The sequence below is a fragment of the Podarcis erhardii genome (genome assembly GCF_964252035.2).
Source record: "Podarcis erhardii genome assembly, chromosome: 1".
Classification (NCBI taxonomy): Eukaryota; Metazoa; Chordata; class Lepidosauria; order Squamata; family Lacertidae; genus Podarcis; species Podarcis erhardii.
Window position 1 is genome coordinate 32,534,573 of NC_138497.1, and position 26,000 is coordinate 32,560,572.

The 26,000-nt window shown below is 41.3% G+C and overlaps 2 protein-coding genes across 4 annotated transcripts in view; one reads left to right on the forward strand and one right to left on the reverse strand.

Moving 5' to 3' along the window:
* The window catches only part of LIN52 (lin-52 DREAM MuvB core complex component), a 38,846-nt gene extending 27,157 nt beyond the window's left edge, over window positions 1-11,689 (reverse strand). Inside the window, exons 1-5 of one of the 3 annotated variants that reach the window (XR_014157779.1) lie at window positions 11,532-11,688; window positions 10,674-10,748; window positions 9,681-9,718; window positions 8,139-8,205; window positions 7,028-7,111 (exon numbers count right to left, since the gene is read on the reverse strand). Coding sequence is in view for 1 of the 3 variants with exons in the window: in XM_081867131.1 (XP_081723257.1) it covers window positions 7,028-7,111; window positions 8,139-8,205; window positions 9,681-9,718; window positions 10,674-10,748; window positions 11,532-11,550 (283 nt within the window). In the remaining 2 variants the exon portion in view is untranslated. Of the gene's footprint in view, window positions 1-7,027; window positions 7,112-8,138; window positions 8,206-9,680; window positions 9,719-10,673; window positions 10,749-11,531 lie in introns of all 3 variants that reach the window. The other 2 variants (XR_014157780.1, XM_081867131.1) reach the window with 2 other exon arrangements.
* A 197-nt stretch (window positions 11,690-11,886) lies between these two features.
* Window positions 11,887-25,919, forward strand: ALDH6A1 (aldehyde dehydrogenase 6 family member A1). The gene is made up of 12 exons (XM_081862304.1): window positions 11,887-12,023; window positions 14,849-14,899; window positions 15,185-15,259; window positions 16,974-17,135; window positions 17,797-17,875; window positions 19,102-19,404; window positions 20,638-20,759; window positions 21,155-21,344; window positions 21,987-22,168; window positions 23,185-23,364; window positions 23,939-24,037; window positions 24,598-25,919. Exons 1-12 carry the CDS (start codon window positions 11,967-11,969, stop codon window positions 24,700-24,702), a joined length of 1,605 nt encoding a protein of 534 aa, XP_081718430.1. The 5' UTR covers window positions 11,887-11,966; the 3' UTR covers window positions 24,703-25,919.
* The last annotated feature ends 81 nt before the right edge of the window (window positions 25,920-26,000 follow it).

The following is a 26,000-nucleotide window of genomic DNA, read 5'->3' on the forward strand; positions in this document are numbered from 1 at the left end:
AAGTGCCACAGGCTTTAAAGTTAGCATCCACTTACATGAACAAAAGGAAGTGAGCTATCGAACAGTCCTTTGTACCCAAACACTTCCCGAAAAGGCTTTATTTTAAGTTTTCATTCTCCACAGTCTGAATCTGTGTGGCAGGCATATATATCAGAAGTGCTGGAACCGGCTCACATTCTGGGTATTTGACAAGTGAATGAGACATTCCACAAAGACATCATGAATAATCTTCCAGTGTCTGAAATGCATTTTGCTATACCAAATACCTAATAGTCCATACACTAAAAGACAAGCCACACAAAAATGCCTTTGTCAAAAAAAATCTACAGCTTATCAAACTACTTTACTTGAAGTAAAGAGAGTAAACAAGAAATACCTGGCACATTTATTGACATTTAAAAGAATACTCTCTCTTTGCCCCCACACCTCTTCCTATGGGCAACAAAAAGTCATCAACAGCTGGAGATTATTAGGATGTAATTAACTGCCTCAAAAGAAATAGTTAATCTAGAAACGCTGGCGAGGCAGGTAAAGACAGTGTTTATTATGGTACATGCAACTAATCTGTACATATCCACAGCACTATCATTTATAATATTGTTAGTCGACTGCACCACATTTTAGCATGAAGCAGCTATCTGTCCATTTCCCTTTCCTTCCAAACAAATACTGGATAATTCACTCACTTATTCATTAGATAAGAGCAAGAATAAAAAAAGAGAGAGAGAGAGAGAGGGTGAGTGACCAATATCTAAGCTCAATTTCCATCCCAATTATTACAACCTAATCTCTTGGTGAGTTAATGCAAAGCGAAGGATGAACACTACACTGCCACTAGTAGCAAAGTGTGTTCCTTCCCCAAGAGAGGCCTGTAAAACAGGACAGTCACTGACAGCAGTACAATTACTGACACAGATACAGACTTTATGGACATGTTTATATCCGCTGTAAATCCACACTCTCTCTCCACTCCGATTCACAAGTCATAAAGAAATTGCAGATAATGAAAAAGTTGGTGAAATTTACAGCATGTCGGAAACCTCAGACAGCCAGAAGAAATTAAAGAGCTGACTGGGGATAAATCACACAGGTACAATTAAAACTTCCCATAGCTCCTTCACTTCTAAAACTGGCATACAATCCAATAGCGATGATAAAAAGTTGAGGTCATGATCTGTGGACTGCAGATAGTTAAGAATATTACATGTCAAAATTAGCTCATTCAAGGGTCTTGTGTGCATCCTAATTTTAAATTGGTATTTGGGTGGCTCTTTTTAGAAACTGAAATACTCACACATAAAAAACAAAACAAAACAAAACAGTGAGTAAACAAGCCAAGCTGCGTGATGTGCAGCAAAGACAAAGGTGAATGTCTTGTTCCTCTGCATGTGAACAGCACACGAATGTGTGTCAAAAGAGACCTAGAATGATCAAAAAGAATGAAGTATGGAAAAAAAATATATATCCCAGGCTGAGCACTGGGGTGAGTGCCTGTGAGGTCTAACATACATCTAGGAGTGCTGGAAACCTAAGTACTCTCCATAGCTGATTAGTTTCTCAGAAGCCTACAGCAGGGTGCCCAAACTTTTTTCAAAGAGGGCCAAATTAAATCGACCGGCAGTCTAGATTGGGTCCCTGAAATGGACATTTGGGCCCCCGAAACAGATTCTGGACATGCCTGGCCCACAGTGCAGTCTATTTCCTTGCAAAAGCTGTTCCCAGCTAGCAACTGCAGGCTGGGAAAGTGCTGCTGTACTCAGGTCCTGCTTTTGTAGGCTCCCTACCAGCAACAACTTGATCTAGCAGCAGCTTCTTATTTCTTCTTACTACTAAATTATTTCTAGATTCCCACGACTATGTGTGGAAAGTAGGACTACAATCTTCTAGCATCTCTCTGTGCTCTGATCCCATGTATACATACATGGAAATTTCTCTTGAAATGTGTAGGCAAGAGACCGATGTATATGTTTCCATGACCCCAAGCCAATGAAGCCGCGGCCTGCTACCAGAGACTTAAAAGGAGAAACCTGAAGTTTATATTGTTTGCCACATTACATACACATTTTGGAGTCAATATATCTTATCTGAGTATCAGATGAAACACAAGAAGCAAACCACAGAACCTGCAGAACATCCATGTTCATTCCAAAAGAAGCCAGCATCTTGGCAACAACACAACACAAAATAAGTACTGTACATGGGTTGGATCCACACTAAATTAGTTTAAATAAATGGAATGCAAGTCAAATTGTGACTAATTTGTTTCACGGATTTCAATGGGCCCCATGTTCAACTAACTTAGTCAGGATGCAACCCCATGTGGGCTTCTAGAATTCTCTTTCATGGCATACTAGCAAGCCACACCTTCCATACACAAAAACCTACATAAACATGGTTATCAAGTTACAGGAGAACTTCCAAGCCCTCTGTTCATCATAAAGCACTCCCACTTTCAAACCAATGTCGAAATGCCAGCTTGTTATTTTCCTTGGAGACTAGGTATCAAACAGTAAGTTCTACAGTTTACGCAGTTACATGACCATGGTAGCAAAACATTGTAGCAAAACAAAACCAAAAACCAACAACTCTGAATTTTGATGTGGTTTATGATACTTTGTGCATATCAGGGAATACAAAATTAACATCAGATGAATTCATTAAGTGTAGGACAATCATAAAATATTTTAAAGTAAAATTTTACATGGTTGTCTAATCATTGCTGCAAATTATTTTAGCTAAAGTAATTCTGACTACATTCAAGAACAGATGGTAGCTTTGTATTTAATAAAGCCAATTCTCCGAGGTGAAACCAGCTCTTTCTGAACCATTGCTCTGCATATCACAACTGTTCTATTATTTAAACTTGAGGTTTGGTTGCATTTTATGCTGTACTACACAAATAGCAATAGTGGTACCTTGGGTTACAGGCGCTTCAGGTTACAGACTCTGCTAACCCAGAAAGACCTCCAGAACGACTTAAGTTCTTAACCCGAGGTACCACTGTACAAAAAATGCAGATCACCAGTCAAGTTCTAAATAGCTACACAATGTTGTATAAACTACTCGTCCAGATCAGTGGTTGTTAACCAGGGGGCTGCAGAGTTATCCCAAGGCGCAACATTTTTAAAAAGCATCATAAAACAAGAGATCAATACAAAATATAAACCAAGTGTATTATACAGAAACAGCAGCCTGGATGCATTAAAATCATGCGGGACAGATTCTTCCATGGATCTCAGGATCTGCAGGAATCTTCCAGTCAGCAAGAGCCTCTTCAGCCATGGCTTATGGGAAGGCTGGCCTTTCCTTCCAGACAGAAGTGATTGTGAGCCTGGGTAAGTACCCTATGTGCCTGGCTTCTCTTCCATCCATTGGTATTTGCACAGCATGGCAGTGTTTTTGCTCCTCCTCTGAGGTGGGATGATGAAAATCAGAGGGGCTCTAGCAGGGCCGCCCTGTGATCTGGTGGGCAGCTTTTGAGTGCTGGAAAAAGAAATATGCCAAGCACAAGAGAAAGCTGTGGCAAGCAGAAGAAGCAACCCAGGGTGAATCCCCAGCATCTTCAAGTAGGACTGGGAGAAACCTATGGAGAGTTGCTCTTAGTCAATGTAGGCTAGACAATTCTGTCTTTGATGGACGAATGAGCTGTCTCAGTATAAGGCACCTTGCTATGTTCCCTACTGGTGCTGAGCTCATCCTTGGACCACACGATGGAATGGTAGTGCCGCTGAGATTGTACAGAGTGCCTGCATCCCAAATCAGAGGCTTTTATACCTATTGTTGCAGAGGGGAAGAGCTAAGCCTCCATGGTAAGTCCCAAATTCAGTCCTTGACATCTCCACATTGGGAGAATGTCTCCTGCATGATACCCTGGAGAGTACCCAATGCTACATTAAGGCATGTTCAGCAAGATGAACATGGAGGGCAACACTAGAAAGTTTCAGAACCTATGACCATGCTACATTTATCCATACATCTGATGGGGTATAGGAAAGTTCTACATATGATCCTAGCATGTTGTTTTTTAATGCAACGTAGACACAAGGTTCTTCTAGTCACACTCTGCTGCTTTCTGGAACAACTGATTTTAGCCATTCGCTCCCCGCCCTGCCCTAAATATGAGCATGGAAGAGTCTCAGCTTTGTCTTCACCCTCAGATTATTTTCTCAACACAATGAGCCTAACAGGGACTAGATAACTGGCTGCATTCCTGATGCTGCCTGTAGATTGCAACTGGCTATCCCTGATCTAAAAAAAGGTATCCGATCTGTTATCATGGCTCACCTAAAACTGTATGGCTGTATGGAAGCTATCAGTTGGTTGACAGCCATCTCAATCAAGCATTACATACATCTCAATAAGACCCAGCAATGGAATTTACTCCATCTCATGTACTGGAGTAGTCTAGGACCTAAACCAGGAATGCTCAGACTCTTGCACTCACTCTGTTCCAGATAGTTGTCTGGGGGATAGAACCATACCTTGCTACACAAAGTGACCACCTTATGACAGGTGAAACCCCACAATAGCATGACCAGAGTGGGAAGTGGGGAATGAGGAGAGAGAAGGGAGGCAGAATGTTGATCACAGTCTGCTGCTGGACTAGAGACTAATATTCGGTAGCCTGGTCCCATACCATCAGAAAAGCCACCAACAATCTTGACAGTGCTGAGCTTGTTGCAACATTGGTGCTATCAATGCAGAACAGCTTTAGCCAGCCAGATGCCCTCAGAGTTTTGGCACCATCTTAGTATAGGTATGCCCCAGGCCTTACAAGGCCAACACTGCATTTGAACCATGCTTATATAGAGGTAGCACTAACATTGCATGTGCGTTGTAACCATTTTTTATGAGCAATTTTTCAGTGCATAGACTAGGGGTCAGCAACTTTTTTCAGCCATGGGCCGCTCCACCATCCCTCAGACCATGTGGTGGGCCGGACTATATTTTGAAGAAAAAAATGAACGAATTCCTATGCCCCACAAATAACCCAGAGATGCATTTTAAATAAAAGCACACATTCTACTCATGCAAAAACACCAGGCAGGCCCCGCAAATAACCCAGAGATGCATTTTAAATAAAAGGACACATTCTACTCATGTAAAAGCACGCTGATTCTAGGACCATCCGCGGGCTGGATTTAGAAGGCGATTGGCCCACGGGCCTTAGGTTGCCTACCGCTGGCATAGACTGTTACCGACAGATATCTGCCTTTGCAGAACAGAGCTTCTCTAAATTTTTACTTTTTAGCATACCTCAAGTATAATCTGACAGAACTACCAGAGACCCAGCAAAAGTGTTGGGGGGGGGCTGGATTTTGCCTGTGGACAGCTAGCTGGCCAGCATCCTTGATGCGTATCAGGTTGACATACCCAAGAGGCCTTTTTGTGATGGCTTCAGTACTACAGAATGTCCTCTCTCATGAGGCCTGTTTATCCCCTTCTCTTGCTACCAAGTTGTAGGAAATGAATTGTCTTCTCTCTGCTATTGCTATTTGTTTTAGGATTTTTAGTGTTTTTATTTTGTAAGCCAGCGGGAGAACTTTATTGAAAGGTGGTACATAAATGCTATGTAAAGAGTTATGATCCTCCAAACAAGTTATTTAATGGTAACATTTGAATAATCAAATCTCATCTCATCTTATTAAACTATTCATGAGCTTCAGGCACCTGAATGCAATCACTCTGCTTAATCCTTTGCACGAATGAACAAACCAGGAAGATGCATTTAACTGTGATTTCATATTACGTATAAACCAGGAAACTATGGTTAATGGCTGCTGAACAAGCCAGGATATGGAAGCCATAACTTAAAAGTTCTGTCCTATCCTGTCTTTCTACAGCTTCCTGAATCAGATGTTAACAAGAAATCATGGTTTAATCTGCTCTCTGGTTTGGGCAAAGGGAGAAACAAAGCAGTTGGAGGTAGGTGTCTGAAGCTTGTGCATATCTCTGCTTATTAAACTAAGATTTGATTGTGCCATTACCTAACTGTACAGAGGATCCTAATGAGCAGGATAGTACCACAATAAGTTACAAACTAAGTTATTAAGGTAATTTTCTTATGGCTTGCTTTCGGTGGTCATATACAATACGCAGGAACATTCTAAATGTCAGAGCAGCAAAGAAAGGCAACAGTTTTATAATGAGAAATATTAGTACATGGAACTATAAATTTATAGCTTAAAAACCAATTGAACTCCAGAATTACCTAAATAAATTGTCTCCTCAACAAAAAATCAAATCTAATCTCAAGAGAGAGCAATGACTGACCATGAGAATTATAATGCCTAAACCTGCAAACTGCTAACGAAGAATAAAAAAAAGTCAGTAGAAATTTCTCTATCAACCTTTCCACAAAAATAAGGGACCATCAACATTACTACATGGAGACAATCTTTCTGATTTCATTTTTCAGTACAATATAATAATTCAGTGATTAACACTCCCACCTCGCAAAAGAACTCAATCCAAATCTAAAAAGCTACAAAAACATCACGGAGAACCAATTATCTCTAGGTAGCATTTTGCTGCCACCTAGAGGATACTGAAAGATAGCTTTTGTTGTGACTCTCATAAACTGATTCAAATAATTATTTATTTATCTTGCATATCATAAGACAGTACTTAATCCTAATAGAGTAATTTCATCTTCAAGTAAGAAGTGTTCCAAAGTACTCTGAATTCATACTTCAGTTATCTTATGGGGTTACTATTACAAAACATCAGCGAGGTTCACAAAAGAAACAGGAGAAACATCCCACCTAAATCGTTGAGACACACAATTGTTGTAGGAACCCAGCAACTGCTTGTAGAGATATTCTACTACTGATGCAGCCACGCCATACTGTTAATTTTTCAGGAGACTAACAGCGCAATATCATACATGCTTGGCTATTGTATTATTTCTCACAAGTGAAATATTGAATATGTTCTTACTGAATATGTAAAGTTTGGCTCTATAAGAAAATTAAGCAACAGACCTACAGTTTTTAAACATAATGCACCTTAGCAACTATCTACTTACATTCGTCTAGTCCCAGTTGGTATGCTAGATTCTGCAGACCTCTCACTTTCTCCATTAGATTAGCTGTGGTGAGACTCCCCAACTCTTAAAAAAGAAGAAGTGTGGCTTAAGATGTGCCATGAAATAAATTCCTAGCAAAGACTCTTCATGTTGTTTCTTTAGTATCGTCACTATTCTATTATACAAAATGTATTTGGCACACCATTGTCCAAATATGTCTAAGGTTACAGCTCTTCTCTTTCTTTTTCACATAGTGTTGCTCTAGTCCATTTAATTGGCTACAAACTGCTCTCGCCACATCCTTAAGCTTAGCTTGCATGACTGGAGCTGGTTTAAAGACTATGTAGACAAAAAATTGTTATAGATATACAAATCCAACATCCAGTCCTACATCTAGCCTGATCTGAAGCATCTATGTAAGACACTTATTGAAGAAAAATTAAAAATGCCCTGCAACCTGCTGGTGAAGTATGTGTAACAAATTTAATAAGACTGTGGTAATAATTAACCATGAAATTTAAAATGGTTATACAGAAAAATTGAAACATATACTTCAAAGAAGGGTTTTATCACTCCCAGAATGTTGTATCATCATCATCATCATCATCATCAACAACAACAACTACTACTACTATTCTGGAAACTAGTATTACATACAGAAATTCACTAGTTGTTTTATACTCCTGTGTATTTCAAGGACTTGGAGAATATCTTGCATGATGTTCTCCAAGTCCTTGAAATACACATCTTGCATGATGTTCTCCAAGTCTGAGGTTCAATGAATGGATCCAGAATCACAGATACATGATGAACATTGGCTGGTCACACCCTTGGCCAAAGCCTTTAATCTTCCCTTCAAGCTTTCCCTCCCAGCATGGAAAGGTCTCCTGTGAATGAGGTGTGTGCAGGGACACTGGGGTGGGCTTATGTGTGCACCCCTGTCCCCCCCCCCCATCACAATCTTTTGCCCACATACATTCAGATGAATGCTTGAGTAGAGCTTAAAAAGATAAAAAAGAATTATTTAACTATTGTGTAGTTTTAAAGACAAACTATACTGGGCTTGTTAATTCCAGTCATTTGAAGTGCTCAAACACTGACAGGAACTCACCTTTTAACATGTCAATATCATCATTTTCTAATTCAGCCATCCATTTGGGAGGAGAACTGGTGATGGGCTATTTAAAAAAAAAATACACACACATATATAGAAAAGTTGTGATTACCTGTGTCTTTGATAAACAGAAACTGGGAAATATTTCTAATATCTGGAACCAGCTGATAGAAAATAGGCTCAGCTGTCAAATTGCATAAAATTCCACTCTACTTTGATACAGAGCATGTGTTTTCTATGGGGCTTACTCTCAGGTAAGTGGAATTAAGGTTGCAGTATTAGTTGTAGAGTTTTTGAATAACCACGCACATTCTTTATTTTACCATTTACCATTGCTGAGGCTGTCAGAATGAAGGAAGGAGCCAGAAACCCTTTTATCATGCCGGAATACAAAACCAGATCAAAATCTACTCCCCAACAGCATTTTGCATTACATAGCAATTGTTAATTACATTGGAGTTTAGCTGCTGGAAGCAGAACTGGAAGCAGAACGAAGCTAATTTTTCTTTGAAAAACAGGATCAAAATGTAAATAAGAAATATTAGCAAATATTGTTTTTGCAAAATATTCCCATTGTAAGCATAGAAGTACAATTCAAATAAGATTATATCAGCACTGGCACATGCAGACTACACAGAATCACCAGTCAAGTTCTAAATAGCTACACAATGTTGTATAAACTACAAAAAAATTACTACAATTTTAATGTAGCAGACAGAACAAAACTCAGCATGCAGTGTCCAGACACCAATAGATTCCTAACTCAGAAGTATGAAAATTATTACATTTTACATTTCCATGACACTTACATAGAATATAACTATCATCAACCACTTTATGACCCACTGGTCAGATTCCTATTTTATGACACCCTAAAAATCCAGCCTTTTTTAAAAAAAGTTCTCATGGTTGCAAATATTAAAAAATATATAATGCAAAACTTGCTTTTCTAAAAAAATAAAAGAAGCAGGCTGAAAAAAAGACATAAAGTGTCATGAGTTTAAGAGATCAATTTTTATTTTTTATTTTTTAAAAAAGGAGTTTCAAAAAAGGCCATTTCAGTTGTCCTTGAATATGGCAGGTTGCTAAGCTTCCAGTGAAGAAACACACAACCAGAATTTGCAAGTTGCAGAGATGGCTCAAGACACTTTGGTGCCTCAGGCAGAGAAGGCCAACAACTCAACAAAACAGTGTAAAAACTATAATAAGTGAAAAACATACCAATTTGCTCTACTTTAATGGAGACCTAAAATCTGCTGGTTTACCCTGGCTAATGGATGGGTCAGCTCTGTCAAGTTAGCTACAACATCCAAGTCTAGAATTAGTTTTTAGTCAGCTTTTTGCATGAAATGGGATATCTTTGCCTGCTTGGGCAATATATCAGGTTTCTGAACAACACAGTGGGAATAACACTGGGTGATAAACTGGTGGGCCTAGGTGAATAATGGTTAGACTTAAGTCCTACTGAATTTATGGGGACTTACTTCTGAGCAGGTATGTTTAGTATTGAATTGTCAATCCAAGTGAGAAATTACTTACACTTTTAAAAGAAGCTGCAAATTCAGCAACACCTGGTACTGGAGACAAAACAGAAACAGTTACTGGACTACAACTTTCTCTACAACTTCAAGGGCAATTTATGATTTCTGTTGCTAACTCCACTAGTTAAATTGCTAGAGATATTCAGCATAAAATGATTATTCATTTGTACCATGTATTACTTCACATTCATGTTGAATTCTGTGACTGTGCAAATGCAACACTAATTATTTGCTTCTGTAACATTTGCAGCTCAGTAGTAATTTGAATGATTTCTCTTTGGTCCATCATCGAAACACACACCTGGAGCCCTTGAGTGTAATCTTATACACATATCCTGTACTTCTCTCTACTGAGAAGTAAAGTTCACAGTAAGTAAGGCTTACTCCCAGCTAATTCTGCATAGGACTGCAGCCTTAAACTGGATTGGCTATAATAAAGTGCTTACTCACAATTAGCCAATATGTATTTTTAAAACCACTTTGAAAACACAAATACTGAAAGGATAGAAAACACAATAGTTAAAACGTGTTAGTTCAACTAAACATTTGTTATGCTTGCTAAACAAAAGTGTATGAGCATGCCTATGTAAATGAATGTGCATGTGCACAGAAGCGACTGGCACAGTACCAGGCAACTGCCCTCCCAACAGCAGTGCTGTTGCTGCTAACTGGGGCAGTGTGAGAGTGAGACACAGTAGTGATAGGGGCTACACAAGCAAAACAGTGGGAGTTCTGGACTGGATGTGCCAACATGCCCACACAGCCCGAACTTGCTGCCACCATGTCCATGTAACCAGGAATGATGCTACTATTGGGAGGCTATTGAGTACCACTCTATGGTGCATTTTTGAAGACTGTTCTGAGACAGGTTTATGTTCAACATGCAGACACTGTCAGTAACATCCTAACAGCCGGTTGTAAGTCAGAGCAATATCACAGTCACCAAAGATCCTCCATGCCTTTTCACATTTCCCACTTGAGTGCAACTTACATTGTTCAGGCCAGAGGTCCGGTGAAGCCCGGTCCAACTTTTCAAAGCTCAGCAGGGAGGCTTCCAAGTCTGTGCCTAGAAGAACAACCAAAATACTTCCAATCATTGCGGGACTCAAAGCCAAGACTGAGATTAAGAGTTTCATGATCTACTGACTGAGCCTGATATTACTGGGACCGTGTGCATTCAAGACACGAGACGCACTGCCACTGTTCTATGCCTCTTTAGAGCCTGACTGGATGAACAGAGCATCAAATGTGAATATAAACCCTAACAGTTATTTCCAGATCTGAGGAAAAAATCTGAGGAATTCGCTTAAGTAGCATTTCAGCTCTAACTGGAGCAGGTTTTCTGAGGAATAAAGTTACCCGCTGTATTCAGTTACAGATAGGTAGCCGTGTTGGTCTGCCATGGTCAAAACAAAATAAAAAAATTTTTCTTTCCAGTAGCACCTTAAAGACCAACTGAGTTAGTTCTAGGTATGAGCTTTCGTGTGCATGCACACTTCTTCAGATACCAAGGCTGAAGAAGTGTGCATGTATCTGAAGAAGTGTGCATGCACACGAAAGCTCATACCTAGAACTAACTCAGTTGGTCTTTAAGGTGCTACTGGAAAGAAAAATTTTTTTATTTTGTTTTGACCGCTGTATTCAGTGAGGATAGTTCCCATGCGACAGCTTCGGTCCACCCTATGCACACGTACTCATAATAATTTAATAATAATAATTAGTTATTTATACCCCGCCCACCCAGTGAGAGACAAGCAAGTGGACACAAATTATAGTATTAATATGCCAGTGGAAGAGAGACTCGCAAAACTGGGGAAACCTTCACCTTCTCCTCACCACCACCTCTTACCTTCCGTTGAGACCGCCATTTTGGCCCCTCACGTGACACCCGGCCGCCTGCACGCGGGAACCTAAACATATGACGCTTCCTTTTCGAACGAACAAACCTTGCTCCGCCCCCTCCCTCCTGCACTCCTCCCACTAGGTCGTGATTTAGGAGAGAGAGAGAGAGAGAGAGAGAGAGAGAGCAGGGATGGGGGGAGAGCCATCCAATCAGATTCCGTCTAGAGGGGGCGTTGACGGCAACGTAGCCAATCGAAACCCGGAGCTGAAGGGGCGGGTCCGAGCCAGGTTCCAGCACTATCCCATTGGCTTGCTAAGGGAGAAAGGGGAGGAGAAAACGTCGGGACTCCTGATTCCATTGGCCAAGCTCAAAGCTCGGGCGGGGTTCGATCGTTGAGCTGGAGGTGGGCGGGGTGCCCTTTGGCAGGTGGTCGCTGGCAGAATGGCGGCGGTGACGGCAGCTCGGGGGTCTCAGGGAGGGCGGCGCCTCTGGCTCGGGGTGAGACTGCATGCTGGAGGGGGAGCGGCCCCGAAAGAGACTGGGGTGGGGAGGGGGGCTCCTCTTGGGGGTTTCGGGTCCGCGGGAGGCGGGAGATCTTGTCCCTTCCTCCATTTCACCTGCCCTCCTGAATACTCCCAAGCACACATACGGGCGAGCGGGCAGGGGGATAATTTACACCCCCCTGGAATAGCCCCTGGAGCGGGATCGACTCTCGTCCCACCACACTCGCTCCGCCCCCCTTGCAAAAGGCGATGAAATCTGGCTGGCGAAGGGGATCGCTTCGCAGGAGCCAGCGAACTTCAGCCTTGAGTGGGTGAACGCGCTTCCTTTTTCACGTGCGAAGCGAGGGTACACTCGGGATTTCTGAAAGGCGAAGGTGCAGTCGCTCCCCTTTGCTTTCAGTTATCTCTGAGTGTGCATAAGCTGCCTCAGGACATCGCAAAGCGTGTTGTAGGATCAGACCGGGATCCATGTAGGCAGGAGCCCTTTGCAAGAAGAATCCCACGGAAAACTGGCTGGTGGGCTTATCTGCTGCCCACCTTGCTTTAGATTGTACTTTTCCAAAGTCTAAAGCACTGTTGAATGTATGCAGTGCACGCTGGTCTATGCCTATTTACCTGGAGGCTAGTTCTGCTAAATTCCTCCGTGGTAAGTGTGCATAGCCGCCTTGAACACACACCGCTCTGTGATTATGGGGCCAAGTACATGCAGGGATCCGTTCATACATGACAGTTCAACTCTCTAATTGCCTTGCAGAGTATTTGCTTGTTTATTTGTCAATTGCAACCCTGGGGCAACCCCAAAGTGACTTACAACCTGTCTCAGTACAGAATTAACATATGTGTTGTTGATCTTAATTAACCACAAGTTGTGTTTGAAATGACTACTGAATTGGTTACTGCCCTCTACAACTGTGTGACATGCTGTAGTTCCAAATGAAATGCACAATGGAAAATCTTGCAGGTTCTTTACTACAGTCTCATCTATGAAGCTTGAAAGAGACAGTACAGAAGTTTGGAGAAGGGGAAGGAGCCGTAAACCTTTTTGGCTTTCTTTGACAAATGGATACAGGGTGGGAGTTCATGCAGGGGGGTACAGCTGTATCAGGCCCAGACTTTGAGTTCCTTTAAACATAAAATAATCTCTTGCCCTTGTAGAACAAAAGCAAAATGTTCAAGGAACGTTTGAAGGAATTGCTTTGTGAGATAGGAGCCTGCTCACTCATTGGCTAAAAGCTCTGAAAGGTAGGAAGAGCTGTGATTAATGAGTGTTATGGAGAAACGTCTTACAAACCCAAGGGAATATTTGCAAATGGCTTAAAAGTACATAGGAAGTTCCTTCTCCTGACAATTTTGAAGGAGCTTCCTGCAGCCAATCCGAATCCGTGCCTTGGTTTCCGAACATTTTGGAAGTCGAATGGATTCCGTTTGACTTCCGAGGTACCACTGTATATCCATATCTCAGGTGAGTATGAATCGTGGTTGAGAAGCTATGGATTACTGTATGTTGCCATCATATTTATTATGGAGACTTTTTAATTTACAATTGAAAAGATTTCAGATGAACAAAATAAAGTGAGAAAAAGGAAAAGAAAAGGTGCATAAAAATACAAAAACCCCTATAATTCTATACATATATAACACAAAGGTCTATAAATGAAATTATTATTCCAATACATATACATTTATTTATAACCTACTATATTTTTATAAATGCTTTCCAAATAACAATATTTGTCTATATGCAGTCTATGTCTATAAGCTCTCCATTTGTATTTTGCAATAGTTGTCATCTCTTCTATCAATATCAGTATTTTAGCAGTAGTGAGGGTGCGGAGAATCTATTTATGTTGACCAGTTGTCAAATTCCAAGTCATAGATAGATAATTTAAAATAATATTATCCTCTGACAATGCTAGCTTTCCCCCCCCCAAAGGTAATATTTATACAGTCTAGTACTTTCCCCCGAAACCTCATAAGCATAAATGTATGTTTCAAATAAGAATTATTCTTATTACATCTCATATTTATCATGAACGTCTAAAAACTGAAGGCTTGCATGGATTGAAACAAGCTTCTCTACCCTTTCCTTTTGGGTGGGATTCAACTAATGAGTTTCATCAGCAGAAGCTTTGGGCAAGGGCTTTCCTTCCCGTACACCACTCAATGCCACCTGAAATTGGCTTGTGGAGGGGGGAGGGGTTCAAGAGAACTCAGAAATGCATCTTGCGCCTGCATTTGTGGGTTGTTCTCTGTCTGCAACTCAGGATTTGCTTGTCCTTTGTGTACAGGAATTGTAATGATCTGATACTGTACATAGTCTTACAAAAAAGTCTTCCTGTTACATCGTTTCTAGATAGAATTTTGGGGGACTAGATATAGGAACATTTTGTCTTAAACATTTCATTCATCGTTCTAAAGGAAATGACTTCATAATCCATTCCCCGCAACCTAGATTTTTTCTATTTATTTGGGGAGAAAGCCAAAAGAAAAAAGAGACTTTGGGAAAAACAGAAAAACATTCTCCCCCGCCCCTGAATTTTCCCAGTCTTTTTTCAGGGCCTTCATTTCTCCATGTTTGTCAGGCATATTAATACTTATTTGTGGCCCCAGTTCAGTCTTTGGCGCTCTACTCCACCTGCAAAAGAGAACACAAATTTGCATATGACACAAAGCAATAGTAAATTATGGCAGTTTGAAAATGAATACATCGACTGTTCCTGGCACAGCCTTGGGTGAATTTAGGGTAGCTGAATTTCTTCACAGAAAATTGTAGCTGTGCTGCTGAGTAAGTTCTGTGTTCCTGTTTTTTCCATCTTGTAGATCCAGAGGAAGGCAAATTGGCATTTTTCATCCTCCTATTCATCTTCAGTGGTGAGTTGGTTTCTTCCAAAATAAAGTTTCAGTTGCAAGCATATTGGCTTTAAACAATCTTGTGGATTGCAAATTCTCAACCCACTTTTCTGGCAGTATTCATTAACTTTGGTTGCAGATAAATGTGGATAAATGACTGCAGCTCCGTGAAGAGAATTAGAGGGAGAGAAAGGAAAAAAGAATTGATACTTAATCCTTATGTTAAGTATGTGGAAGAGTTTAGCTTGATTGGTATTTCAGCATTCAGATAAACTCTGACACTGACCAACCCTTTGTATTCTGCAGCCAACAACCAAGCTGTTCATTGATGGCAAATTTGTTGATTCCAAAAGTAATGAATGGATTGATATTCACAACCCAGTAAGTAAATTTCCTTTTTCTTTTGTGCTTCTCTTCTTTGAGGCAGGAAAGGGTTGGATTGTGCAGTTGACCAGTGTAACAAGGAACAGGCACTCAGGAGCAACACTTTAAAATGGAATTGCTTAAGAAGTCTGAATTCCAAAGCTGTCTTTAGCTTGAAAATTTAAAACGTCTTTCTGCATGAGCTGTCATGTGGTCCAGTTTTTCACCGACAGAGGAATAAAGTTGTTTGGCTGGAACTTAAAGCAGTTACCTTAGAGCAGTGGCAAGGACATGTGGTCCTCTGGATGTCGCTGGACTACAACTCCCATCATCCCTGACTATTGACCATTCTGACTGGGGCTGATGAGAGTTGACAGTAACATCCAGAAGGCTATGAGTTCCCCATCCCTGGCTTAAGATTTAAGACACTAAGCGTAGGTACATAATCACTGACATTATTTTGCTTAATGTACTCCTGAGTCCTCCTAGTGGGGCAAACTACAACGGATTTTATGTGGAGGCTAGTCTGGCAACTTTAAAGCCGTGTGTCCCTGTGGTGATATCGCCCCTTTTAAGACTGGTTTGTGGGAATGGGTTAGAACCTCAAAAATAATGAGCTTGCATACAGATGTCTCCTGTTAAGGCTTCAAGGACAGTGTCACAAGGTACAGTAAGTGGGGTGGAAGAGGTAAACACCCATGGTCTAAGTTCCCATAAAACCTGGATTGGTGGGATCTCTCCACAGCCAGCCAGCGGTCAGCATTTATTTGGGCTTTTGACAGCATCTTGCTCAGACTATTGAGATTTAAATGTAAGCGTTTATGTTAATTAGCTTAAGTTTGTGCTTAATGTTTTCTTTCTTTCTGAGCTATTTTAATCTGTGTAATTATTGGGAGTTTTTCTCTCTTGTAGAGTTTTGTTTTAGTAAAGTCGACCAAGGCAGATTGGGCCCAGTTAGCGGACCCCCAACAGTCTGTGTATGATTTAATGAAATTTGGTCTGGTCTGATTTCCTGAACCCTTTAATTTTCCCCACGTTTTTCAGAGCAAGGGTCATCTACCACAGTCCCTAAAATAAATCCCTGATTGTCAGGCATGAGTTCATGTGCTGTTAGCAAAGCATGCTGCATTTCCTTTTCCTCCCCGGCAGACCTATTCAGAGACCTATTCAGAGAGCTGAGACTCAAAAGTTTGCCATTCACCCCCATCTTGGATTCTCAAGGAATCCCATTTCTATATATTAGAGATGACACCCTTCCTTGATTAGTGCCTTCAAAGAAGAAGGTTCATAATCGGCTAAGCATTTTCTGTTTGCACAGGACATGCAAGTCTGTTGCAGCAGATTTGGAGCCATTTCACTTATTGTTTCCGGGTTCTGGTTGTCCCAACCCTTGTAATGGGTATTGAGTGGGTGTTGTGCAAAGAAATAATAAACTTCCATCCCAGCTGTCATGGACTGCAGGAATGGCCACAGCATTCTACCACTCCCTGCACGTCAGGTGTCAGGATTGCTCTGTTTATAATGAATTTAAGGCCGTAAACTTAAATATCCTTACTTGAAAGAGTGACCCACTGAAATTGAGGTTGGGCTGGACTAGACTTTGCAGCTAGCTGCTAGAAGATAATAGTTGGCCCCTGAAATTTAGCCACAATTTGTGGATTCCTGAGTTAAGGCAACCCTGAGTCGGTGGCACATTTATAATGACCATTTTTTGGGTTTACTATTCTAACAGGCCACCAATGAAGTGGTTGGTCGTGTCCCCAAAGCTACACAAAGTGAGATGGAAGCAGCAGTGGCTTCGTGCAAGAAATCTCTACCGAGCTGGGCTGAGACATCCATTCTGAGTCGGCAACAAGTCTTCTTGCGATACCAACAGCTCATCAAAGACAATCTGGTGAGGAACTGGACTGACCAGATTGTGTGTGTTTTGAACAGTTATTTTTAAACTGTGGGTCCTGATAATGTTATTGATTTATTCTTGTAAAACGCTTTGTGGTGGGGAGGTTTCTTCAGTCAGGTGTTATACTAATTTTATTAAATAAATAAGTGCCCTTGGCTATAAAATGGAAATTAAGATAGCCTTCCCTACAAAATCGTTACAGAAATGAGCAAAATAATGTGTACAAGCCTCTTCTCACATTAAATAATTTTACCCTGTTCAGGAGGTGTATTATCTTGCTCTACATAGAGTTTGTAGGCTGCCTAGAAACAAGATGGACTGTAGTCCTGAAAACGAATAACATTGTTAGTCTTTAAGAATTTATTTATTTATTTATTTATTTATTGCAAAATTGCATTTTATTCTCACTCTCAGTGGTCCAAATGACCCATCCACCAGCTGCGTACAGCCAGGAATAAGATGGGGGCAGGGTGGTGATTACTCATGTGCAGAGTGGCTTTTCTCTACTATTGCACTTGGCCTCCTGCAGCACAGTAAATCTTGCTTCTTGCCTTCTGGTTCAGTAGATGAGCTTTATTTCCACCTTTGTTGAGTTTCCCTTTTCTCAGTTTCAGGAATTCTCATTACCTTTTCTTTTCTTTTTTTTAATCACCAGAAAGAAATTTCAAAACTGATCACCTTAGAGCAAGGGAAGACCCTGGCTGATGCTGAGGGAGATGTGTTTCGAGGCCTCCGTAAGCTGCCGGCACCTCTTGCTGTACATAGAAAATGGCTTTTCACGGGCTGAGGGAAGAGCAGAATACTTCTGAGTACTAGGCGTTCTAGGGCCTTGGGAGGATAGCCCCTTCTGTAACCTTTCAAGAAGGAATTCCGAATACTCTGTGAATTTTAAACAACACTTCTGCTTTTTTTGCTTTGTATATTTTGCTTTGTATATTTCGAGTATATTCTAAAATGCTAAGAGCTTTGTTTTCCTTTCTGATATCTTTTTGATAATATTGACAGTATTCTTTTATGGTAGAATTATTATTATTATTATTATTATTATTATTATTATTTCTTATTTGTACCCCACCCATCTGGCTGGGTTTCCCAGAGAGCCAGTGTGTTGTAGTGGTTAAGAGCGGTAGATTCGTAATCTGGTGAACCGGGTTCGTGTCCCCGCTCCTCCACATGCAGCTGCTGGGTGACCTTGGGCCAGCCACACTTCTCTGAAGTCACTCAGCCTCACTCACCTCATAGAGTGGTTGTTGTGGGGGAGGAAGGGAAAGGAGAATGTTAGCCGCTTTGAGACTCCTTCGGGTAGTGATAAAGCGGGATATCAAATCCAAACTCTTCTTCTTCTTCACTCTGGGCGGCTTTCAACAAAGATTAAAAATACATAAAAATGTCACACATTAAAAACTTCCCTGAACAGGGCTGCCTTCAGATGTCTTCTAAATGTTAGGTAGTTGTTTATCTCTTTGGCATCTGATGGGAAGGGCGTTCCACAAGACGGGCGCCACTACTGAGAAGGCCCTCTGCCTGGTTCCCTGTAGCTTTGCTTCTCGTAATGAGGGAACTGCCAGAAGACCCTCAGTGCTGGACCTCAGCATCCGGGCAGAACGATGGGGGTGGAGACGCTCCTTCAGGTATACTGGGCCGAGGCCGTTTCGGGCTTTAAAGGTCAACACCAACACTTTGAATTGTGCTCAGAAACATACTGGGAGCCAATGTAGGTCTTAGTTAGCAGAGTTCCTGTCTCCATTTGGACAGGAATCCACCTCACCCGTTAATTATCTGAATTGAAGTAATTCTCAAGCAGAATCCTATCCCTGTCGGAATGGGAAGTATTTCTGGATGGTAGTGAATGTATCAGTTATAGTGAAGGAGCTACAAAAGCGAGCCAGATCGTGAGGGCATTGGAAAGAGCATTTCCAGGGAGATTCATAAACTGAGAAGTCCCTGTTCTTTGTTGCAGAGGTCGTTGAACATGCTTGTAGTGTGACATCCCTTATGCTGGGCGAGACCCTTCCCTCCATCACTAAAGATATGGACACTTACACCTACCGCTTGCCTCTGGGAGTGTGCGCAGGCATAGCACCTTTCAATTTCCCAGCCATGATTCCTCTCTGGATGTTTCCCATGGCCATGGTGTGCGGGAACACTTTCTTGATGAAGCCTTCTGAGCGGGTGCCGGGAGCCCTCATGTTTCTTGCAAAGCTGCTGCAGGATGCTGGAGCCCCTGATGGGACACTGAACATCATCCACGGACAACACGCAGGTAATTCCAGGGGAGGCTCGCATGGCGCCATTCATTACAAAATGTTCTAGGCAAAAACATTCCTCTTATCCCAGGCCCTGTGATCCTCAGATGAAAGGCAGTATAGAAATTTAATAAATAGCTAATAATAACAATAACAATTGCAGGGCAGGCCTCCAAGGCTGTAGTGTAGGGGCAGAGTGGGGTTGATATCATGTTGATTTCATGCAGGCAAGGATGTGCTATATAGCCAAGATTGGGTGCTTGTGTTCTCTTTTAACTGTTTAAAAATACCGTATTTTTCGTCCTATAGGACGCACTTTTTCCCCTCCAAAAATGAAGGGGAAATGTGTGTGCGTCCTATGGGGCGAACGCAGAGCTGCCTGCAGTCCCGGGGCGAGCGCAGCTCTGCGCAGCCATCCGGAGCAGGGCGCAAAGTCGCGCCTGCCTCCCGATGGCTGCACAGAGCTGCCTGCTGTCCTGGGGCGAGCTGCCTGCATTCCGAAGCCTGGGGAGACCGGCGTGACTTACTGCTGGCCTCCCTAGGCTTGCAGATAGCAGGCTGTTCTCGGGGCTTTATTTCCCCCCCCCAAAAAAAACCTAGGTGCGTCCTATGGGGCGGTGCGCCCTATGGGGCGAAAAATACGGTAAGCGCCTTCTCCATCTTTCCCACTTTGATCCTGGTAATCACAGGTGCAAATTCCCCACTCCTTCAAGAGGTATGCCTTGAAAGGCTAGGAAAAAATTTTCCCCTTCTACCACTCTTGGTCTTCCCTACTTGCAAGTGTGACCAGGTTATTTGCTTGTCCAGATCATGTGTTTGTGTAGTGATCTGGGAACAAGGAAGGTGTGAGGCTTGGTGAGCCAAGTAGATATCCCAAATGGGAGAGTGTTTTTGTTTTAAGGACGTTCTGTGAGAACATTGGAGTGTGGGAGAGGGAGAAATTTGGTTAATTTTTAAAAATGTATTTTTATTAAAGGTTTTCTTGATTTACAAAAGTATGTGCAATGTTTCTCTCTCATGTTCCCCCCCATGTGACATTTTTACAAATCAGTTTCATTTGTTGAAACATTAGGAAGAAAGGGGGGAAAGAGTTGGGGGGGGAGGTGTGACGATGTTTCTATTTTACTTAACATATGTAGGGAGAAATTTGGTTTATTTGTTTAGGTTATTGTTGCCACAGCACAAAGATGGAGAGCTCTTTGTTGACAAGATATAATGAACAGTGTTTTGTTTTTGTTTTGTTTTTTCAGCGGTGAATTTTATTTGTGATCACCCTGATATCAAAGCAATCAGCTTTGTAGGATCTAATCAGGCTGGCGAATATATCTATGAAAGGGGTTCCAAGAACGGCAAGAGAGTGCAGGCCAATATGGTAAAACTCCGCAAAATGTACCACTTGACATCTCTGTTTATAGGATAGTTGTTGATGATCCTGGAAAAATCTATAATTTTAATGTCCTGAATTGTATTTCTGAAGTTTTGATGTTACAGTCGAAAACAACAAACTTCAAAGTCATTTTAAGCATGGTTAACACGAAACCTTTAAATACTCCATATATTAACACTTAATTATCTAGCAGAAGATCTCAAAAATGTAAAAAACTTTTTGTGACACCTTGCACCCTTTTTGGTTCTGATTTTACATTGGTGTAACAGCCACATTTTCCTTGAAGGTCTGGGACCATTTAAACTGATGTTTACTGTTGCTTAATATATACATATATTCAGCTTCTTCTTTTTTAAAAAAAAAAGTACATTTCATTCTAGGGAGCTAAGAACCATGGAGTAGTGATGCCGGATGCCAATAAGGAGAACACCCTGAATCAGTTGGTTGGAGCAGCTTTTGGAGCAGCTGGGCAACGTTGCATGGCATTATCCACAGCAGTCTTGGTGGGAGAGGCTCGGAATTGGTTGCCCGAACTGGTGGAGAGAGCCAAGAAGCTGCGAGTTAATGCAGGTGCCGATGCATTTGTTTTAATCCAATCCAATTTCTGCTGATCTAGATAAAGAGTGGGCAACCTGTGGCCTCCCAGATGTTGTTGGGCTCCAGCTCCTATCATTCCTCACCATAGGTCATGCAGCAACACATGGAGAGCCACAGGTTGTCTAATCTAGAGCATTAGAATGTGTGTTGTAATGTGCTTGTTAAAGGCTCATTTTTGGAGCCGTGAAGATTATCAGTGCAACTTCTGTCCTTTAAATTGTTTCTCTCAAGTGTCTAATAAATTTGCTGCTTTTTCATAATGTAATAAGATCTCGGAACACTCATTGCATTTAACCTTATAATAAAAACCATGTTCACTTTATGGAACTTCACTGCCTTGTCACCAAAATGAAGAGTTGCATAGCTGGCTAGCTAATTACTTAGCTACGTTGAAAAGGATCAGAATATATGGCACTATTAAAATAAACCTGTGTCTAAAGGCTAAAGAGCACAGTTAGCCTTGGATGGGCTAAATATGTAGCAGTGTTACAAGGCTGTATCATGAGGACCATGTTTAATTTCCTATGTTGACATTGCTTGCTTTATTGCTTGATTTTTGTTAGGTGTTGAAAAAGAAGAGTTTAGGATTTGAACAGGTTTTGTGTATTGTCATAGGAGACCAGCCTGGAGCAGATCTGGGGCCGCTGATCAGTCCCCAGGCCAAGGAGCGTGTCTGTCAACTGATTGACAGTGGAGCAAAGGAGGGGGCTAGCATCCTTCTTGATGGACGAAATATCAGAGTGAAAGGTTTTGAAAATGGCAATTTTGTTGGACCGACAATCCTTGCGAAGGTCAAGGTGAGCTGATGTACTGATCAGCAGGTGCAAATTAAAACACCTTAAAACTAAGGAAGACATGAACATTGTTCCAGCATGTTCCAAGAGGTAGCCTTCCCTTTGGTCTTCAAAAGACTGGTGTTGGCCTACAGCTATATTTTATGTCATAGTGAAATGTTGCAAATGTCCTGATACCTGGCTATTGAAGTGAGCTGTGGCTAGAATGTGGAATGGTTGTCAAAAAGTGGTGAAGTTCAAGAATGATGCTTGGTGGATATATGGGAATGGATGGATAAGGAATAATAAAGGCTGGAATGCAGTGGAGATCCTTTCCCTGAATAAAAAAATGGTAAATTGGCCCATTTTTGAATGCCTTAGATGTGACTGGCATTTGAACAATTGTGCAACATGGCATTTATTGGTGGTATCTGATGTTTCAATGTGCCTTTCAAATGTTTATGTTTGCAAAGCATCTTGCGAGGGAATATGCTCTAAGATGGGATAAAATCTGGTTAATAAATGACTGGGGTCATTGTAGGGGTCACAAGACTACAACACATTTTGCAACCTCACTTCATTCCGTCCTGCCAGTCCACTGTGAAGTTGTTGAGAGAAGAATCCATTTTCCCCCTCTTTCTATTGTTCATCTACATTTCTTGCCTACTGAGTATATTCAGACCTCAACATTCTTGCTTTTTGTTGGTTCCCTCCACAACCCCCTGCATTAGGCAGTGGTTCTCCTTTTTTTGTACTTCTGCAAACCTTGGGGTTCTCCCCTCCCAAGCTTGGTGATAGCCTCCTTCTTGTTTCTTAGTCTCCCCTTCCGGTTACAATCCTGGCAGCAGTCACCATCCGAGTTCAATATTGGAGGGAGGGATGATAGCCTAGAGTGGTAGCCATTTCATCAAAAGGAACAGAAGGGTCCTTTGGGGTGATGACTTGTGAAGGAAAAGGATGTTTCTGTGTTAAGTGTCAGAAATAAGATTTCTGCAGAATCTGACATGCGGTACAATTAAAAGTTACTTCTTTCTTGACAGCCTAATATGACCTGCTATAAGGAGGAAATCTTTGGACCAGTTCTAGTGGTTCTGGAAGCAGACAGTCTGAATGAAGCAATTGAAATAATAAATAAAAATCCTTATGGGAATGGAACAGCCATCTTTACCACCAATGGTGCCACTGCTCGGAAGTACTCTCACTTAGTAGATGTTGGGCAGGTATGTAAAGGTTGAGTTTCGTGCTGAACAGCTTAGGGTACTGTTTTAGCTCCATCATAGCTCCATGACAGAGCAGATGCTCTACATCCAGACTGTCCCACATTCCATCTTTAGCATCACTTAGTGAAAAGATTGTTGGATAGCAGGGTTGGGAAATTCCCTCTCCAACACTAAAGGTGCAAGAACCTTGTCCTCTTTCCTGTGTGGCCTTTCATACTGAGAGATCTCCATCTGAATGTAATGCACTTGCCCCATTTTCCCTTTGTGGAGCCATTTGCCATGCTACCAACGAGATACTGAGGGCTATTTTATTAACGAACCGAGGACCAAACTGATGCTGAATGCATTACTGCATTCAACGTGCAAGTTTTTTAAAATGCAAAAGCTTTCTCTTTCTCTTCTTTTTTGGCCCTGAGGTTACAAAGTAAGAAACTGCTCAGTGCTTACCCAGTGAGACTACAGCAGAGCATTGATTTGAATCCAGGTTACCTTGAGCCTAGCCTGACACTTTTTAGATTTATTTGTGCATTTTCTTTGATTTATAATAAAATTATCAATTTTGGCTTTGCTTTAGATTGGTGTGAATGTTCCAATTCCAGTGCCTTTGCCAATGTTCTCCTTCACTGGTTCTCGTGGGTCTTTCAGGGGGGACACCAATTTCTACGGCAAACAGGTAATCCATTAAGGTTTATATATATATATATATATATATATATATATATATATATATATATATATATATATATATATAATGATGCATGCTGCAGCAAGCCAGGAGGAGCCAAGGAGGGAAGAAAAACTTGTAAGAGATAGACAGAGGGAAGGCTTATCAGCATGCTGTATTTCTGACAAGAGAAAATGAGCAGGAACTTTCCAGAAACTGCAGCAAGCCAGGAGGAGCCAAGGAGGGAAGAAAAACTTGTAAGAGATAAACTTGTAAGAGATAGACAAAGGGAAGGCTTATCAGCATGCTGTATTTCTGACAAGAGAAAATGAGCAGGAAAATATATTTTGCCTTGTGGCAGGTGTGAAGAACCTATAGCACTCCAGATATTGCTAGGCGACAACTCTTAATTATTCCTGACCATGGGCCATGCTGCCTGGGGTTGATAAATTTGGAGTCCAACAAAGTCAAAAGGACTGCAGGTTCCCCTACAGCCTTATAGTTAAAACTAAAACCAGCGACTCTGCAGCACAAACTGATATGAACATCTGACTCTTTGTCTTTTTCAGGGGGTACATTTCTACACACAGCTGAAGACAATCACTTCTCAGTGGAAGGAGGAAGATGCTACTGATGCCAAGCCTGCCGTCGTTATGCCAACCATGGGGAACTAAAGCACCTTGTTAAATTTGTTCAAGATGCTGCTGAAAGTATTCTTCACCCACTGATGCAAGCTGCTCTTGGATATTCCCTGTTGCCATTGTTGCCCTAGAAATAACAAAGGTTGCTTCATTTCAGGCTCTGCATTTAAAATCAAATTGGCCAGGGCCCTTTAACACAAAATTTAGATTTTTTTCATCTACATACTGGCTAACCCAAGGTATTTTCTTTAATTCTAGAGAAAATAATCTGTTGTGTGTAAACAGACAAAATCAGCTTCTCTTGTCCCACTCATGCAACCTAGTGCTGAGAACCCAGACTCTATTTTTCATGGGATGTTAGTGTTTAAGAATCAATTGCTGCAGTTACTGCTGTTTCTCTGTTCACAGCTGGTATGTCCTGCTGTCAGAATCTAATTCAGCTTTCCCCCACAATAAACTTTGGATACTTCAGAGAAACAGATTTACTCATTACAGGATTGAGCAGTAAATGTGCAGGTACTCAACTTTAATAAGTAGTCTCCAAGAATCTCACACACAGAAAATAGCTGTTGCAAAGAGACAGTGAAACCTTACCAGTGGGAGCTTTAGTTCCCATGATGCATGGAAACAGCATGCAAGCTGCTTTAAAGTGGACAGATTTTCTACCTTAACACAGCAATGTGCCTATACGTTATTTATGCACTAAATATTTTTGGAACCAAAACATGTGTGATCTTTGCTTCTGGGGCTGCTAGACCATCATGGCATCAAAAATAATAAGCCTTCATAAAGATGCAATTGGTTCTATCAGTCTAGCTTTCAGGGGGCTATTACTTCCCATTGCACTAGTGCAAAGGAGAATTGTAGGTTCTAGGGCTATTTAAAGGCAGTCCTGTATAGTGGGAGTACATACAACTTGAGATGACATCTTGAACTGCACAGCAGTGTGATCTGCATAGGTTGGCTGTGAGTGATGCAGTCATGGGATGGGGAGGGATAAACTATCTGGCTTCATAGGGATGTTAAGTAGCATAAGAAAACTTGCTCAAAGTCCTTTCTTCCACTTTGAAACCATGCAGTGATTTTTTAAGTTGTCTAATGAAACAAATTGGACCCATTTGATATTCTGCCTTTTGTAACCAGCAAGCGCTTAAACTGAAAATGGTAATGAATAATTGAATTGATTAATACTCTGTATGTTGTGTCTTACATTGGTGTTAATCATGAATAAATGGCTATTAAATTCAGAATCCTTCTGATTTTCTTCAGGAAAACAATCTAATAGCACAAATCCCCTTGAACCCATTGACTTCAGCAAGCTAAAACTTTGT

Bases quoted from the DNA above. Each gene is read 5' to 3' on its own strand.
- ALDH6A1 (XM_081862304.1), top strand. From the start codon at position 11,967: ATGGCGGCGGTGACGGCAGCTCGGGGGTCTCAGGGAGGGCGGCGCCTC. The intron at 17,136-17,796 runs GTGAGGAACTGG...TTTAATCACCAG, and splicing joins AGCTCATCAAAGACAATCTG to AAAGAAATTTCAAAACTGAT. The intron at 19,405-20,637 runs GTAATTCCAGGG...TTGTTTTTTCAG, and splicing joins CATCCACGGACAACACGCAG to CGGTGAATTTTATTTGTGAT.